A 16,926-nucleotide genomic window follows, 5' to 3' on the forward strand; every position below is an offset into this window, starting at 1 on the left:
ATCACAGATTAGAGTCTTAAAGCAGTGATTCTCTACCTTTTTCATATCAAGGACCCCTAATTGGACCCAAATCTGAGAATATCTTTATTGTTCGATATGATGTTGTCCAGAATCCCATGACTATCTGTATTGTAGGCAGAGAGATAACAGAGAAGCTATGACCAGAACAGTCATTCTTCTACATTCTCTAATTGTGTTAACTTCTTGTAAATGAAATAATAGTGAAGTTTAACAATTCATCAATTTGCGTGGGGACCCCCTGGAACCCCCTCAAGGACCCCTGGTGGTCCCCGGACCCCACGTTGAGAACCACTGTCTCAAGTATCATGCAGTTTGTCAAGTCGGACCGATAATCCACGCAGCACTGATGAGTCCAGAGAGTCTCTTCTTTCCCTTTTCCTCTCTGAGGAAAACCCTGTGAAACTGTGTCAGTAGTGCGATGACGTATCGCTGCTGTGGTTACACCTCGTCGGTTTGTAAACCACATTCAGGAGTCTCATTCATCCCAGATAAGGCTTTGTGATAAATTAGGTTAGAGCAGCACGATATTGATGGAAAAAAAAAAATGGTGTTGCAAGCAGCTTCGTTTGTAGGTCAGGGATCCTGCTGAGGGATTCGTCAGGGTGGAAAAGCCTCTGAAACAGCACTCAGAGCATCATGGGACACTAAAACTCTCCACTGAAACCCGTATATATATATATATACTTTTTTATATATATGCATATTTGTATATAGTAGTTAAATGTTTAGGTTTACCTCTGTTCATCTTGTTGTCCTTGTTTTTAGCTGTATATTTATTCTGTGCAAGTACATTGAGAGCAACAAAAAACGGAGTCAAATTCCAATAAAGCTGATTCTGATTCTGATTATTTTAGTGTCATATTTTAGTGTTTTTTAGTGTCTCTTTAAGGCAGAGTGACCCACCACACCTATTCAACGGTAGAGAAACTCTGGGGAACATTACTGCCTTTAAATGAAGAAGTAGGCTAATTTACAAAAGGGAGGGGAGGGAGGAACCTGACGACACTGATGGCTGATATTTAATAAGAGATCAATATCAGCAAACCGATATATCTTTCTTTCTATATCTTTCTGAGTTTCTAGTACAAACTGGCCTGTGCTGAGGCTCATGTGAGTTGATTTTCCCTTTTCCTTCCTCCTGAAAACTTTCCCCTCTCTCTTCCTCATCATTCTTTCCTGACACCTTTTATCTGCTTCACATTCCTGCAGCCTCAGTGTGGATTCAGTGTCAGGACACTGAAGGTGAATATAGATCTGATGGGTGATGGTGAGGGGGGGCTGCTGCTGGATGCCAGAAATTTCTGTGGACCCTTCTGGAGTTTTATGATGGGAGGAACTCACTTGATAACCCTCATGACATACCCGCTCTCAACACCCCCATCCCCCCCTTTTCTTCTAAAGTAGTCTAAATCCAGCAGCCTGTTTCTGTGAGTGCTCGCTTCTCCTGTTTATTCTGAACCCTTATTCTGCTTTTATGTGCTGTCGGATATATTGGAAAATTGAATTTCCTACTAGGAAATTTCACACGAACGCCCTCCAAAGTCAGATGATAAAGTTGGAAACTCAGAGACAATTTTGCTTTCCGAGTTACGATGCACAAGGCGAAAAAATAGTGGGTCAGCAGTAAGAAAACACATTCCCATGCACCCATTACAAATTTGAAGTTAGCCAGACTAACCTAACATTTGTTTGAATGAAGTTCAAGTTCTTTTGGGTTTGATTTTCCGACAAACACATGAATGCAACGCTGTTTAGCAGCCGACTTGGACGTCCCGTATGTCGGACTTTTCCCACCAGCACATGAACGCACCCTCGCCATCTCCTACGGTGGCAGCAGTTGGTTTACAGAACGCTGAACATCACCATCATCCGTAAGGTGTTGGATTGTAAACCCGCTGCTCTCCTGTCAAACACAACAGTGTGACTGATAGATTTGTTAATAATTCTTGCCTTTGGTTTTAAACTGCTCGGAGTAGCAGATGGGTGGCATTGGCTGCATATAGAAATAAAAGAAATAAAAAGTAATACAATTCTGCAGGAAATACTGAATATTTGTAAATTTTTGGTTTTTGTTTTGGCATGAACGTGGCCAAATTTAAAGATCTTGAATAATGTTGGTGTAAAATATCGGCTAACGAGAGCTTCAATCCAAAAATGTCAGTATTGATATTGAGTGTCGGTCTTGAAAAATCCATATTGGTTGAACCGTAGTGCTGACAAGGCTGCCCTTCTTTGGTAGCCTGCTTCTGTCTGTTTATAGCCAGGATCCAGTTGACTAAGCAGTGAGTCAGGCTGAGGGAATCTGTGACAAACCTAACTTTAAGATGGGGGAAGCGGGGGGGGGTGTAAGTTCAGCTTCCTGTCCGTTGTTCCTGGAGCTCAGAGGGAGTTTCCTCTCCCTCTCCCTCTCATTTCCATAGAAGCCTTTTCCCCGGAGCTCCCTGTCATTACTGCAGTAAGTTTAGCCTGCATGCTGCCTGGACCACAGACGCACCACAGACAGACCTTTACCCCCTCACCATGAAGATCCTGTCTGTTTCTGTCCTCACTAATGTTGTCACAATCCCAGATGTTTGACTTCAGTTTAACATCTAAAGATTTGACACTACTACAATACCACAGCTGAGAAGAATAACAAGTAATGTCACAGACAGACGGTCACTGAGATGCTCCCAGTGTTCCCACATTGTCTTGGACAGCTCTGTAGCAGCTGCTTCCCAGGGGTTTTGATGTCAGTTGGGTGTTTGTCTTTGTCGGCTCTGTAAGTGAAATAGTTCCATCTTTCGCTCCTGGCACCAGTTTGTCAACCGGTTCAGTCGGACTGGGATCCAGTTCAAGACTGTGTGGTCTGTTTGAGGCTGTTTTCATGTTTTCAGCTGTTTGACTGCTGCAGTCCACTGTCAGACTGAGACTCTGGTCCAGATTCACTCTTTTTTTTTTTGCGCCTCGGTTGCTCGAGCTAAGAGCCAAGACGAAAACTAAGAGAGTTTTCGTCTTGTACACTAAGAAATGTATGCAAGTCAAGTTGTGACACAAACAAGGCCATCTGCACAAGCAAATAGCCTTCATCACCAACTGCAAGTGTAAACTGCATGCTTCAGGTTTAAGACTAATCCACCAAGGCTGCCACCCTTGCACCTTAAAGCCCCTTTATAACCGGAGTGCTGTCTGATCTGATCTGAGGTCTGGGATGAAAACCCTCTCTCTCGCATCCTGACTCGCTGCTGACGATGCTGCAGCGATGATAACAGCCAGTCTGGATGGACAGACTCTTTGTCTTTATGTCTCCTTTCAAAGGATCTCACATGCGCTGCAGTAATGTGGGGGAGTTGGTGTCTGCAAGTGTTAGTGAACTGGGTGCAATTTCAGTTGGCATAGTTTTGCCTACAAATAAATATTGTACGGGCAAAAGAATGAGATTTGCATATAATTTACATATGCATGGACATAACATGGGCAGGCTTGAGTTTTTGACCAGCACTACTTACACTTGCTGCACACAGTTAGTGAATAGCATGGCATTTTCTGATTTTATAGCACACCCATTCCCTGCAGAAACCTTTAGTAAATTTGGGCCTTTGTCTATTGCAATCTTCCTTCTTTTATCTATTCACTCTGCTCGTATAAAACCTGGAGGCGACGCTGTAATGGAGTTTCAGCCTGCAGAAAACATTTGGTGAAAGTGTCGAACGTACAGTCTTTTGCAGCGGTATTTGAAGTAGTGTGAAAATTTTGGTTATCATGACAACGCTTGTCCTCCCTTGAACAACACCGAGCCAATGAATAGCAGCATTATGGTGAGGACCGGCTGTGCGGACGGAGAGAGAGAGACGCTGCCCTTGAGCTCTGCGTCTCTCAGGCTGAGCAGCGATAGCAGCGGCTCTGTGGTTTGGCTGATAAGAGCCTCTCTCTCTCTCTCTCTCTCTCTCTCTCTCTCTCTCTCTCTCTCTCTCTGTCAAGGCCTCTCACTGAGCTGCAGCTGGCTCTCACCATTATCCTGCACAATCCAGGGGTTTCTCTCTTCTCTGCCTGTCTATCTGTCTTTGAACACACACACACACACACACACACACACACACACACACACACACCCCTCTCTAACATTCCCTGCATCGGGGTTATTGAAGTTCACGGCTGGTTTAAGCCTGAGATCACACCTACAGTTGGTTTTCTTTGATCTGAAGCAGAGTTGGAAAAGTTGACTTTGTTGCATTTTATATATTTGGTTCATTTAAGTTCACACTGCCTAATAACAAGTGAACCAGGGCTTGTAAACAAAAGTGACAAATAGCTCATTTATTGGACAGAGTTTTGGTTGGAGATTTTGGCGGAGAGGCAGGGAGTCGAAACAAATCTGATTTCAGTCGCTGTAACTTGAGCTAAGCATGATGGACTTGTCGTTATACCCATGAAACCTTGTGTTTTTAGGTGGTTTCCTGTAGTTGTTTCAGATTACATCCACCGCACCGCACTTCTCTAGTTAGAGGACTGAGACTCGCATTTTCAGGCCGTTATTTGGTGAAACGAGGTCATCGTTCTCACCTGGACAAACCAACTGAACCAAAGGAGGAAACACAGGCATGTTGTTGTGTTAATACCAGTCTCTGCGTCAACTTATGACGTCATTTTGTTGCTCTTGTCCAATTCACCTGTATCCCGGACGTCTTTTTGATACTGTGTTCTCTTTTAAATCTCTCTTAAAAACTCACTCTTTCAGGATTGCTTTTTATTAATTTTTTCTAGAAGTACGGATTTTATATTTTCTTGTGAAGCACTTTGTAACCTTGTTTTGAAAAGTGCTTTATAAATAACTTCCTCTTTTGTAGTGAGATGTTTTCATAAACCCGATAGCGTTTCTTTATCTCACCCATGAAGGTTGCACTTCTTTATCTGTTTATCTATTTGTGCGTCCAAAGCACTCAACCAAAACAACAACAGCAGTAGTGAAGACACCGTATCACTTGTTGCTGAAATTCACAGCCATCCTCGTCTGTGCGCCGCTGCCATGGCAACCGATCACAACAGACCCGGCGGTGACTGAGAGGTTAGCGAATAGATCATGACCGAAAGCGGGGAAGGCACATCAAGCCTTGGAAATGGACTGTGATGACTCACGCTCCCAGGAGGCGCAGCGGGGGCCATGACGGATGACTGTGGCATGCCAGATTACATACCATTCCATCATCAAGGCCTCCACTTAATGATTCAAACCACTGTCGCTGTGCTATTTAGGTTAAATGTGCGCAGGAGGCTCAGAGCTGGGGCAGTGGGAGTTTGTTTTTCTACACCAAAGTACTTCAGATTTGTATACTCTCTCCAGAAACTGTTGAATGGAAGCACATGGCTTTACGTGGTAAATTGTTTCTGCGTTACACTTGAAGAGACGTTTGATTGCACAGAATTAGAATAAGCTATGGTGCTTCTTCTATGACGGTAGGTAGCTTTGGTCCTTGGTTTACAGAGCAAGAACACTTGTACAGACTGGAACCTCTTTATTTTGGAGATATTGAATGAACTTGGAAGTGCTTGTGCTATTTTTTCCAAAATTAATATGCAGCATTTTGGAATAGAATTCTTTATTTGTGTGAGTGATCTGTTTCTCTAAAGTTAGGCCTACGCTCAGTTGATTTGCTCAGTACAAATTCCAGTGAAAAAGAAGACAACTTGAGTTCCCGTTGTAAGAATCCAACATTTTGAAGCTTTTTAATACTTCTGATGCCCTCACATTTATATAGATGACAAAAAACAGTACAGTACAGACTTAAATAAGCTATTTCACACTTGAAAACTCTCTTCATTTGCATATATAATACTGTTGGGAGTCACATTGGTTTGCCAACTAGTTATATGAGAGCTTTGTGTTACAGTAAACTGATCAGGTTCTGTTGTGTAACATTCAGGAGTGTTTTCAGCAGTGTTAATGTAGGATAAATGCACGAAAGGGGACTTCTCCAATCGCTGTGACTGTTCTGGACAGCTGTGATGGATGAAACTACCGCCTTCGACATCATTGTGTTCCTTTGTTGTTGGTTTGCTCTTTTGTTTTTCATGTCGAGGGGGAAAAACAACAACAACAACAACAACAAACGCTGGCATGGTGGTGCGCTGCTGCCTGCAGAGCGTCATCCAGCCAGCGAGCGGCTTCTGTTAATTCTCTGTTTGCTATAGACAGGCTTTAGCTTGTATTGTAGTGCCAGTTATCCAGTAAGCTCTGTTTAGTAACAAAGCTATTGTGTGTTTGTCTCTGCGGCCGCACACGTGTGTCCGCAAAGTATGACTCAGAGAGAGATGGACGACAGAGAAGACTGTGTCTCTGTGCGGGTGCCAGGTCTCGCAGACGCTCGTAATTGAAGGGTGTTGTTCCAAAATGAGATGTCCGCCATTTTTAGCTCGACTTGCCACATGGTAAAGATGGCATCTCTTTCTCGGTCTTAATTCAGTTAGAACTCCCTCTAATCTGCTCAAGACGGACATTTTGAAGAGCTCCGTTCAAAACATGAGAAATCTTTTGCTCTCACAACATGACTGATAGCACGAAATTAAAGGATATTTTCAGCTGGTGACTGAAGTTCTTTGGTGGCAGAATGATGGGGCTTTTGCAGACTGGACGCTCCATATTTTAGAAATTTTGCATGATAAACTTCATGTGCTGAATTTTTCTTTCCCAAAATGGATATAAAGTGAGCTCTTCAAATCATCCGGACCGACGCTGGTGTCCTGGAAGTGTTTGTACTCTTTCTGTGTGTTATATCGAAGAAATACTGAATGGTGAAGTACTTGTGATTTTTTTTCGCCGCCAAAATGGATCCGTTGCGTGTTCTGGAGTCAAACTCTTCATTTCCCTCCCGTCTCGTCTCTCAGAGCTCGACGCAGGAGATCGGCGAGGAGGCCGAGGAGGGCGCCGTCTTCACCATCACGCTGAGGAAGGTGCAGCTCCACCAGTCCGCCAGTAAGGGGCAGCGGTGGCTGGGCGTGGACACGGACTCCGCCCTCAGCCTCTACGAGACCTGCAAGGTGCGGACCATCAAGGCCGGCACGCTGGAGCGGCTGGTGGAGTACATGGTGTCGGCGTTCAGGGGCAAAGACTCCACCTACGTCACCATCTTCCTCTGCACCTACCGCTCCTTCGCCACCACCAAGCAGGTGCTGGACCTCCTGCTCAACAGGTACAAACATTATTACATTCAATTATTATTATTGTTGCAGCCACGTTACTGCAATTGAGTAGCATTTTTGTGTACTTTTTTTGGAGTATCTTTAAAGTCAGTAATTTTACTTTTACTTAAGTACATTTTTGCTGAAGTATTGTACTTTACCACATTTTAAATCCCATCCATTAAAGAGCACAGATTGTGTCTCTCTCCATCAGCAACAGAAACTGGATCAACGTAAACTGACAAACTGTGGATCCATTCACAGTGAGAAGAGGAATCTGACTTTACTTTGTTTCTGCACTTTATTTTGTCATTTCTAATGTTTCCAGTTAGAAGAATCTAGTTTGAACTCTGACCTCTCTCCTTTTAGAATCACATGGAAAAGATCACAGCTAACAACGTTCTCCGTTCTAAAGAGGAACTCAGGAACTTTTACTCTGAGGACATTTGAAATCAGACACTTTTTACTTCTACTGCAGTAAAATATCAGCATGGTAACAGTACTTCTACATGAGTAGGACATTCTAGTACTCTTTCCACCACTGATTCTAACCAGTTGTGGGCGGTGCAAAAGGCTCCAGTTGCATCTTTGTTTGTAGAGGTCTGCAAAGTTTTGAACAGGCAAATCATGTATTTGACTTGGCTGACTGTAAACTTGTGTTCATCTCGTAGGTATGCCAGGCTCCAGAATCTGCCTATGACCGCTGCACACCGAGTCTCCCAGGACGACTGCACCGAGCTCAGAAAGTAAGCCGCCGACCTCGGTGTCGACCTGGAGACGTTAATCACATCCCACTCTCAGGTTAAAGGGAAACTCTGACAGTCTGAAGGTTTTGGGTATTTTTCTTCGCTGGACACCTGTCAGATTGGGGGAAAAGTTTCTACAGGAATTTGCACAGTGATAAAACGCAGTTCATGAACTGATAAAGCGCTGTAATAATTCACGGGAAAAACACTTACAGCTGTTGCTGCCCTTTTGCCTTCATTTTCACTAAAACAGCCTGTTAGCGTTGTTAGCATTGCTCATTGAAACCAAGGAGAACATCAGTGTGTTCCTTTAATATTTCCTTTTATTTGTTAAATGGCTTGTTAGCATGCCTCAGTGAAACCCAGGGATACAGGCAGTTGCTGTCATGTTAGCATTGTTAGCATGCCTCAATGAAACCAAAGGGCACAGCTAGTTGCAAGCTAGACATTATAGTATTCCTTTAATATTTCTGAATACTTTTTTTAAAATAGCATGTTAGCATTCCTAATTAAGACAAAGGAGCACAGCTAGCTCGAGCTTGATGCCAAAGTACATTTCTTAGTACTTTCCTTTTAAATGGCTAGCATAGCACTGTTAGCATTCCACATTAAGCCAAAAGAGCACAGCTAGCTGAAGACTGACACTAATACTTTTTGAAATTGGCCTGTTAGCATTGTTAGCATTGCTCATTGAAACCGAGGAGCTCAGTTCAAAGTGCAAGCTCACTGTCACAGTCTCCCTGTAATAATTACTTTTTAAATGGCTTGTAAAACAAGGTTAGCATTCCTCATGGAAACCAAGAGGAACAGCTAGCTTAAGCAAGTATTCCTTCAATATGAGCATTTACAGTTCAGGCATTTAGCTGAGTGACTTGTAATAAGCTTAAATTCCTACATCACTAAATTTATAAGCGACGTTTCTTATATTTCTGTCTTTTGCAGCACTGTGTCGTCCATCCTGGGCGCCTGGCTGGACCAATACTCGGAGGACTTCTGGAGTCCTCCAGACTACGGCTGTCTGCACCAGCTGCTGTCCTACCTGCACCTCCACTTCCCCGGCTCCGACCTGGAGCGCCGCGCCCGCAACCTGCTGGCCCACTTCCACCGCCGGCAGCAGTGTGAGCCTGATCCTGATGGTACGGAGGCAGGACAGGAGAGGGGCCGAGTGGCAGGGACTCAGATGGATGCCGAGGAGGGGTGGGGGGTCCAAGTAGAGACCAGGCTTTTGGTTAATGTAAACACGCACATAGGCCATTATATCAGCTTATTACTGTCTTGCAGTCTGGGGGAAAAACTGGAAAAAATGTTTTGATCTGGAAAATGTATTTAATCATTTACAGAGTGAAGAAAATTATGCAAAAAAATCAGTCCTCATGCACGTATGACTACACATTTTATGTAGCTGTAGATAGATCATATGGCTTAGTTGACAGTCACCATCAGTGTGCATCACATTGAATATCAAGCAAAATCTTCAAATGTGGTGAAAAGGATTACAGTTTTGGAATGGAAAATGTGCAGGAACCCTCTTTAGGACGTGCTCAGCTGAGGCGGAGTCCTGAAAGTGTTTTTGTCGTCTGTCTCTGCAGGGGAACACATCGGCTGCCCTTTTGCTACGCAGGAAGAGAGCGGCTTTGAGGACGAGCTTCCTGCTTTTAGCTTCCTGTCCTTTGACCCCATCATGGTGGCGGAGCAGTTCACTCTCATGGACGCTGTAAGTTATGTTTCCTTTGTCTCATCCCCAAATTTAGTCTCTTTCAGCCTCCTTGTTTATCCAGGAAAGGTTCCATGAGCATGTGTACGCCCCAAGGAACTATGAAGAAGGAAAAGTCAGATTATAACAAATTACTATCAGTGTTTTTGCCAAGGTAGAACGCTTCAAAAACTAAGATATAGACTTCCCACCTGCTACAGTACAAATTTAGATATTTGTCTCCTGTTAATGCACATGGCTCTGGAGCATCTGGCTTTTCCTTCTTCATAGTTTACATGACATGCTGTTTTTCCTCACCCAGATATTTCAGACAGTTGAACATTCAAATCCATGACATTCCAGTCAGCATGGTTCTGACTGAACTATAGATAGATAGAACTGTATTTACTGCTGTCACAGAAAGATTTTGGTGAAGTTTTATGACCCAAAGACCCATGAAACCCGTTCAACACCCGGGATTGAAATGTAAAAAATGCATTTTGGTCAATCTGAAAATGAGACATAGCAACGATAATTTGAGGATACAAGGTTTTAACTTGAAAACAGCAGTTTGCTGGTCTGAAATATTTATTACACTGATCTTTCTTTCTTTCTTTCTTTCTTTCTTTCTCTCTCTCTCCCTCTCTCTCTCTCTCTCTCTCCCTCCCTCTCCCTCTCTCTCCCCCTCTCTCTCTCTCCCTTTCTCTCTCTCCCTCTACCCCTCTCTCTCTCTATCTCTCTCTGTGTCTCTCTCTGTTTCTCCCCCTCTCCCTCTCCCTCCCTCTCTCACTCTCCCCCTCTCTCTCTCCCTCCCTCTCTCTCCCTTTCTCTCTCTCCCTCTACCCCTCTCTCTCTCCCTCTCTCTGTCTCTCCCTCTCTCTCCCCCTCTCTCTCTCCCTCCCTCTCTCGCTCTCTCCCTCTACCCCTCTCTCTCTCCCTCTCTCTGTCTCTCCCTCTCTCTCCCTCCCTCTCTCTCCCTCTCTCGCTCTCTCCCTCTACCCCTCTCTCTCTCCCTCCCCCTCTCTCCCTTTCTCTCTCTCCCTCTACCCCTCTCTCTCTCTCTCTCTCTCTGTCTCTCTCTGTTTCTCCCCCTCTCCCTCTCCCTCCCTCTCTCGCTCTCTCCCTCTACCCCTCTCTCTCTCCCTCTCTCTGTCTCTCCATCTCTCTCCCTCCCTCTTTCTCCCTTTCTCTCTCTCTCTCTCTCTCTGTCTCCCCCCCTCTCTCTGTGTGTCTCTCTCTGTGTGTCTCTCTCTCTCTCTCTCTCTCTCTCTCTCTGTCCCCCCCCCCCCCCTCTTTCTCTCTCTCTCTCCCTCTCTCCCTCTCTCTCTCTCTCTCTCAGGATCTGTTTAAGAAGGTGGTGCCGTACCACTGTCTGGGTGGGATCTGGTCTCAGCGGGACAAGAAGGGGAAGGAGCACCTGGCTCCGACCATCAGAGCCACGGTGGCTCAGTTCAACTCCGTCACCAACTGCGTCATCACCACCTGCCTGAGCAACCCCAACCTGAAGCCCAACCAGAGGGCCCGGCTGCTGGAGCGCTGGATCGAGGTGGCCAGGGTGAGCGGCTCAGCTCGGATTATACACGCACTTAGAAATGATTTAAAAACATGTAAAGGTGAGAGGAATGAAACGAAAGAAACTCCTGTCGCCTCAAAAGAAAAAGAAAGAAAACATCAGGAAGACAAACAAAGATGCGAGTGTTTATGTTTATGTTTGTTTATTTATATAGATCACTATGTCACTATATACCATACTACATCATATGTAGTGATTTGGACAACAGTGACAAAATGACATCAAAACTCAACAAGGAGGAGAATTATTAAATAAAATCAAATTAATAAATGAGAAGTAATGTTTGTGTGAGGCTTTTCTGTTTCATATTCTACTGAAACAGAAAAATGAAAAAATGATCCACATGAGTGCAGTATTTTAAAATAGAATTTTTTTGCACTTAAATGCAAAATTGAGAGTTTTTTTCAATTGTCTAATTTTCGTTGACAATAAATGACAATAGTTGTCTCAAACACAAAAGTGGGGTATCTTTCATTTCCTCAGCAGTTGATTAGCATGGGGGAGAGCAGAGCGAAGCCTGGACTTGCTTCTCATTGGTCAGTGGGACCCTTTGTCCCGCCCGACCTCCCATGACTCCAATAATTCAAATTACTGCAATCTTAGAGGAGGAAGAAACATCGGATTAAAGTAATCCGTTCTATTTAAACTCATTTCTTATTGACTTGTCTTTCACTGACCGGATCGTTGTTCCTGTTGCGTTCAGGAGTGTCGGATCCTGAAGAACTTCTCGTCGCTGCGAGCGATCCTGTCCGCTCTGCAGTGTAACGCCATCCACCGCCTGAAGAGGACCTGGGAGGAGGTGTCCAGGTAGGGACGGACACAGGTTACATCCTGTCTGTACGTGGGGAAACTGTGTTGGATTCAAGGTACGAAGCAAGTGAGAAGCCCTGTTAAACATCTCTACCTGTTTCACATAAAAGGGGCGGAGAAAGCAAAGGAAACGGACGACCAATCAGAATCCGCAGCCTGTTAGCCACATGCTAACACATCTAACTGCTGTGAACAGCTTCAGTAAATTACATTCTGTGTATTTTCAATGAAAATAGAATCGCAGGAGCCTCATGGTCAAAAAGGGGAAGGTATTTCCCAGAACCAAAAGCAAAGACTTGGGTAAAATGGTGGATTTGGGTCTGGCCTTGGGAGACGAGGTACTAAACACCTTAAAAGTTAACAACACAGGTTCTCTACATCTTGTTGGGGTTGAGTTTGAGAATTGTAGAAGACACACGGACGTTTGGCTTTGTATTAAGTGAAATGTTGTCTTTCTTTCTTTGTTTTTCTCACGCGCCGACCTCTGGATCAACAGGGAGAATTTCCGCACCTTCCGCGAGCTTTCGGAGATTTTCTCAGACGACAACAACTACTCTCTGAGCCGGGAGCTGCTGGTGAAGGTGGGTCCGCTTCCCGACAGGACACAGTGTGCAGGGATGACAGGGGTCGAGCAGTTAATGATTTATAAAGGCCATCGGTGGGGCGTCCTGGGTTTGAATCCGGCCTGGGACCTTTGTCGCATGACACCCCCGCTCTCTCTCGCTCTCCCAATCTAGTAGTCTCTCTCTACTGTGTACTGTCTAATAAAACCTCTAAATAAAACCTCTAAAATAATAATAATAATCCAAAAAAAAAAAATGTACGATGACAATACTCAGCGGAGAATAAAATCAGACTGCAAGTAATTATTGGCTTACATCCTCTGTTCTACAGTGCTATACAAATAATAATAATAAGTGTTTAACACACAAACAAGCAGCACTTTTTCCATTTTTATTTCAACTATGATTTGAAGAACAAAACTGAAGCACAAATTTTTCCCTCTGCAAATAACGAGTAATAAAGACGTACAACTTTTAAGATTTTCAATCTTGGCAAGTTATCAGCGCTCATATCTCCATTTACAGATTGCTGACAGTATACATTTTGGGTATCTGGCTCTCATCCAGAGTGACTTAAAATGAATCTGCCTCACCAACATTACAAGCAGCCAGGTGTAAGGAGTGCAAGGAGTCGTTATAACAGGTGTAACGAAATACCTGTGTCCCTGGAATGATCACGTATGATGGAGACGTGCCAGGAAAAGAAATAAAACCTAAAGAGAGAGTTAAAGGGGATTTTTTTTAACCTTAAAATGTGCATCTTGGCGCAACCAAAGGAGAGTGATATGAGAGCGAGAGAGAGGAGGGAGGGGGGTAAAGTATTAGCGTCTCACAGCTCTAATCGGCTCTGATAAACCAGACAAGCCACTTAATCAATCCTGGTGTGTTATGTAATGCCTGTCTCTGGCAGCGGAACAGATGAGAGGAAACGTGGCTCGGTGACCCGGCCCGCTGGACTTCCTCACGCCCGTCTGTCTCGGGACGGCTGCAGAGGAACATCCTGCAGGCCGGAGCACCTCGTACCCTGCTGGGTCAGACCACAGGATCCATTTATCTCTCATCGCATCCTGGGTGGTTTCATCGCAGCTGACAGATTGTTGTCCCCTCAAATCGCCCAGAATAATAAAGTATCATGAAAGTGCTGGAATTTAACGCAGAGACGTGGTGACAGCCTGCAGTGTTTTGCAGTACAAACGGACGCACATGCATGATACAAGGACAGCAGAATAGGGCTGAACAATTAATCAAAATTTTATCGAAATCGCAATATGGCCTACTGCAATTTTCAAATCGCAGGAGGCGCAATATTTGTTAAAGGCGAAATGTGTGTCAAAATACCATTTTAAATTAAATATTGTGGTGCTGCAGAGATGTCCTGGCCTACACATCATATTCTACAGACTTAAGAAAACATCTTTGTTTGGTACAGATCCCCGCAAAAATCACACCATAATCATTTTAATATGTTTTTCAATGAAAATGAGAATAATGATGTAAAAATTATCATTCCCTCTAATATCGCAAATCATATCGCAATTGCAATATCAGTCAAAATAATTGCAATTAGATATTTTTTCAAAATCCTTCAGCCCTACAGCAGAACCGCACATACAGTGTGATGGTTTGACTGGATAACTGGGGCGCCGGTCAGGTCTTCAAGTCGTTTGAAGTCAAACCAAGTCAAACCACACAAAGGATACTGCACATGCACGATAATAACACATTTGTGATGTTGTTGTTTCTTGTGCAGTGTGACCGCACAAGAAATTAGACAGTAGACTATACATAACTCTGCATACAGTATATAGGAACGTTGTCATAATAAGCGAAATTTCAATACTACTTGCAAAAGATTGAATTCTAGAAGAAAAGGAGCGCCGCTGGGTGTCTCTGGTACCTTCTACTGCTTGGTGATCAGAGTCTTCAATGGTAAAAAAAAAAAGGAGATCCAAGGCACTCAAGTGGATTTGGTTATTAAAAAAAACCTTTAAGTCGGGATAAAACATTAAAATAGCTGGTGACCTACACGCTGCGGCCACAGAGGCCTTCATCAGGGTCAAATTGAAGTGAATTCTATATTGAGTTTTATAAACCTTGGATACTTTCTTTTTTTTGGGCCTTTCTGCTTTATCAGTGACAGTAGAGACAGAGAGACAGGAAAAACAGGACAGAGGGACGACATGCAGTGAAGGGCGATAAGGACTTAATGGAACACGTCCCGAACCTTGGAGACTTTCACCAAGTGTTTTTCTGCAAGCTGAAATTCCATTTCAGTGTCGCCTCCGCAGGGTGAATAATACGATCCTCCTACACGCTCTCTGGGGGAGGCGGCATGTGAGAAAGTGTGTTACACTGTCCAGGAAAACCTCCTCGCTGTCAGGTGAAAAGAGGCGGCTGGTGACTCAGCTCGTCGCCTGCTCGTCTGCACAGGGAGCGCGGAGCACGTCGGGAACGGGCGCCGACAAAAACTGGGAGGAAATACGGGGGGGGGAAAAGGGACAGAGAAGCAGCAGCTGGAGTCAAACGGCTGAAAACATTTGACAGTCAAACAGTCCACCGTGTCTCGAACTGGATCCCAGTCCAACTGAACCGGTTGATAAACTGGTTCCAGGAGCCAAATAGATTCAAGATTCAAAGATTCAAAAGCTTTATTTTGTCACATGCTCATCCAGAATGTGCAGTGAAAATAAACCCTCGAGGCTGTGCTAAAACAAATTACGACGAAATATAATAAATGTAATCTAATCTAAATTCAACAAAATGTTCAGATAGAGAATAGAATTTGTTAAGATATATAAAATGTAAAATGTGAATAAAAAACAAAAATATAAAATAGAATACAAGAGCAAGGAACTAGGAAAAGAAATAGAAATAGAAATAGAATATAAATGGCATATAGCAAATATGGAACTATTTTGTGACGATACTTGATGGTTTTTCTTGTTTGCTGTGGCATCGAATTTTTAGTGACTAGACTCGGCATTGAAGTCAAAATTCGATCGTGAAATTATACATACATCCGTTATTCAGTGTCCAGCCATGTGTGATCAAACAGCAGAAGGAGTCACAGAGACCCTGTTGCACCACAGCAGCTTCTGTAGACTGAATACAATCAGATGCAGGAGGAAAATCACGAGCACTGGAGAGTCTTACATTCCTGAGACTCTTTGAGGAGATCCTTTGTCCAGTAAGTAAGGAGTCTGAACTGTGTGTGTGTGTGTGTGTGTGTGTGTGTGTGTGTGTGTGTGTGTGTGTGTGCAGCGCTGTGCTTGATGGGAGTGTGTGACCACCAGCGATGTAGACCAGGCCACCAGGCTTTAATATTTGAACTGCTTTTGAAACAAGACAGGCCGGGCGCTTCCATCAAGACAAGAGCCAGATCAGATTCTCTTCAGTTCAGAGCAAGGTTATTATCGTTAACGAAAACTAACGAAATAATGAAAACTAGGTGTGAAAAAACATTTTCGTTAAGTGAAATAAAAATAAAAATGAGGCTTTACAAAAAAACGATAACTAACTGAAACTGTATTGTGTGTTTACAAAACTAACTAAAATAAACTAAAATTATAGAGAAAATGTCTTTAGTTTTCGTCTTTGTCAATTTATTTCATACATAAGCCTGAACAGTATTTTGGCTGGATATGAAATCTATCTTCCAATTTTATTTTTTTCAGTTTTTTTTTACCTTTTTGAATCTCGCCCCTGACAAATACCCCATATTACAAAAAACAACTAAAACTAACACTGAAACTAATAAAAACTAAACTAAAACTAAGCGTTTTCAAAAAATAAAAACTAAACTAGGAAACCCGCTTTAAAAACGAATTAAAACGAAACTGAAATTGAAAACAAAACGAAATAAAAATAAAAACTAATGAAAAATGCAAAACTATAATAACCTTGATTAAGAGAGACAGATATTCTTACTTTCAACACAACGTCCCTGCGCAGAAACAACTTGTTTTTTATTTCTGGATAACGTTTTAATCAACAGCAGGATTGTTCTTTAACTTGAGTTGATTTTAAAAGCCTTGAGCGGTATGATTCTCTGAAAAGTCTGGAAAATAAATTTGACAGGTCTTGTAAAAGGTCTTTGGGAATTGCACAAAACGGTGTGTAAAAGTATGCAAAAATATTGTTGTACTGTCCCGATATACTTCTGGAAAATGGGAAGAAACCCTGATAACAAGTCATAAAGTGCTATAATCAAATAGGAAAACATACATACACACTTCTTACATTCCTTAAACGGCAAAGTGTCAAAAAAGATCCTGATGGAAACCAGTCCAGGACTTTTTTGTGCTGCTCCTGACAGTTTTTCCTCAAATGCATACACAATATGCATCTTTAAATTTATCAAAATAC

The 16,926-nt window shown here is 43.2% G+C and overlaps 1 protein-coding gene across 1 annotated transcript in view; it reads left to right on the forward strand.

Moving 5' to 3' along the window:
- LOC139920010 (ral guanine nucleotide dissociation stimulator-like) overlaps positions 1–16,926 on the forward strand; it is a 38,541-nt gene that overhangs the window by 9,939 nt on the left and 11,676 nt on the right. Inside the window, exons 2-8 of the mRNA XM_071909905.2 lie at positions 6,883–7,187; positions 7,848–7,922; positions 8,865–9,058; positions 9,512–9,636; positions 10,955–11,170; positions 11,892–11,995; positions 12,495–12,579. Coding sequence (XP_071766006.1) covers positions 6,883–7,187; positions 7,848–7,922; positions 8,865–9,058; positions 9,512–9,636; positions 10,955–11,170; positions 11,892–11,995; positions 12,495–12,579 — 1,104 coding nt within the window. The remainder of the gene's footprint in view (positions 1–6,882; positions 7,188–7,847; positions 7,923–8,864; positions 9,059–9,511; positions 9,637–10,954; positions 11,171–11,891; positions 11,996–12,494; positions 12,580–16,926) is intronic.

This window comes from Centroberyx gerrardi, chromosome 8 (assembly GCF_048128805.1).
Source record: "Centroberyx gerrardi isolate f3 chromosome 8, fCenGer3.hap1.cur.20231027, whole genome shotgun sequence".
NCBI lineage: Eukaryota > Metazoa > Chordata > Actinopteri > Beryciformes > Berycidae > Centroberyx > Centroberyx gerrardi.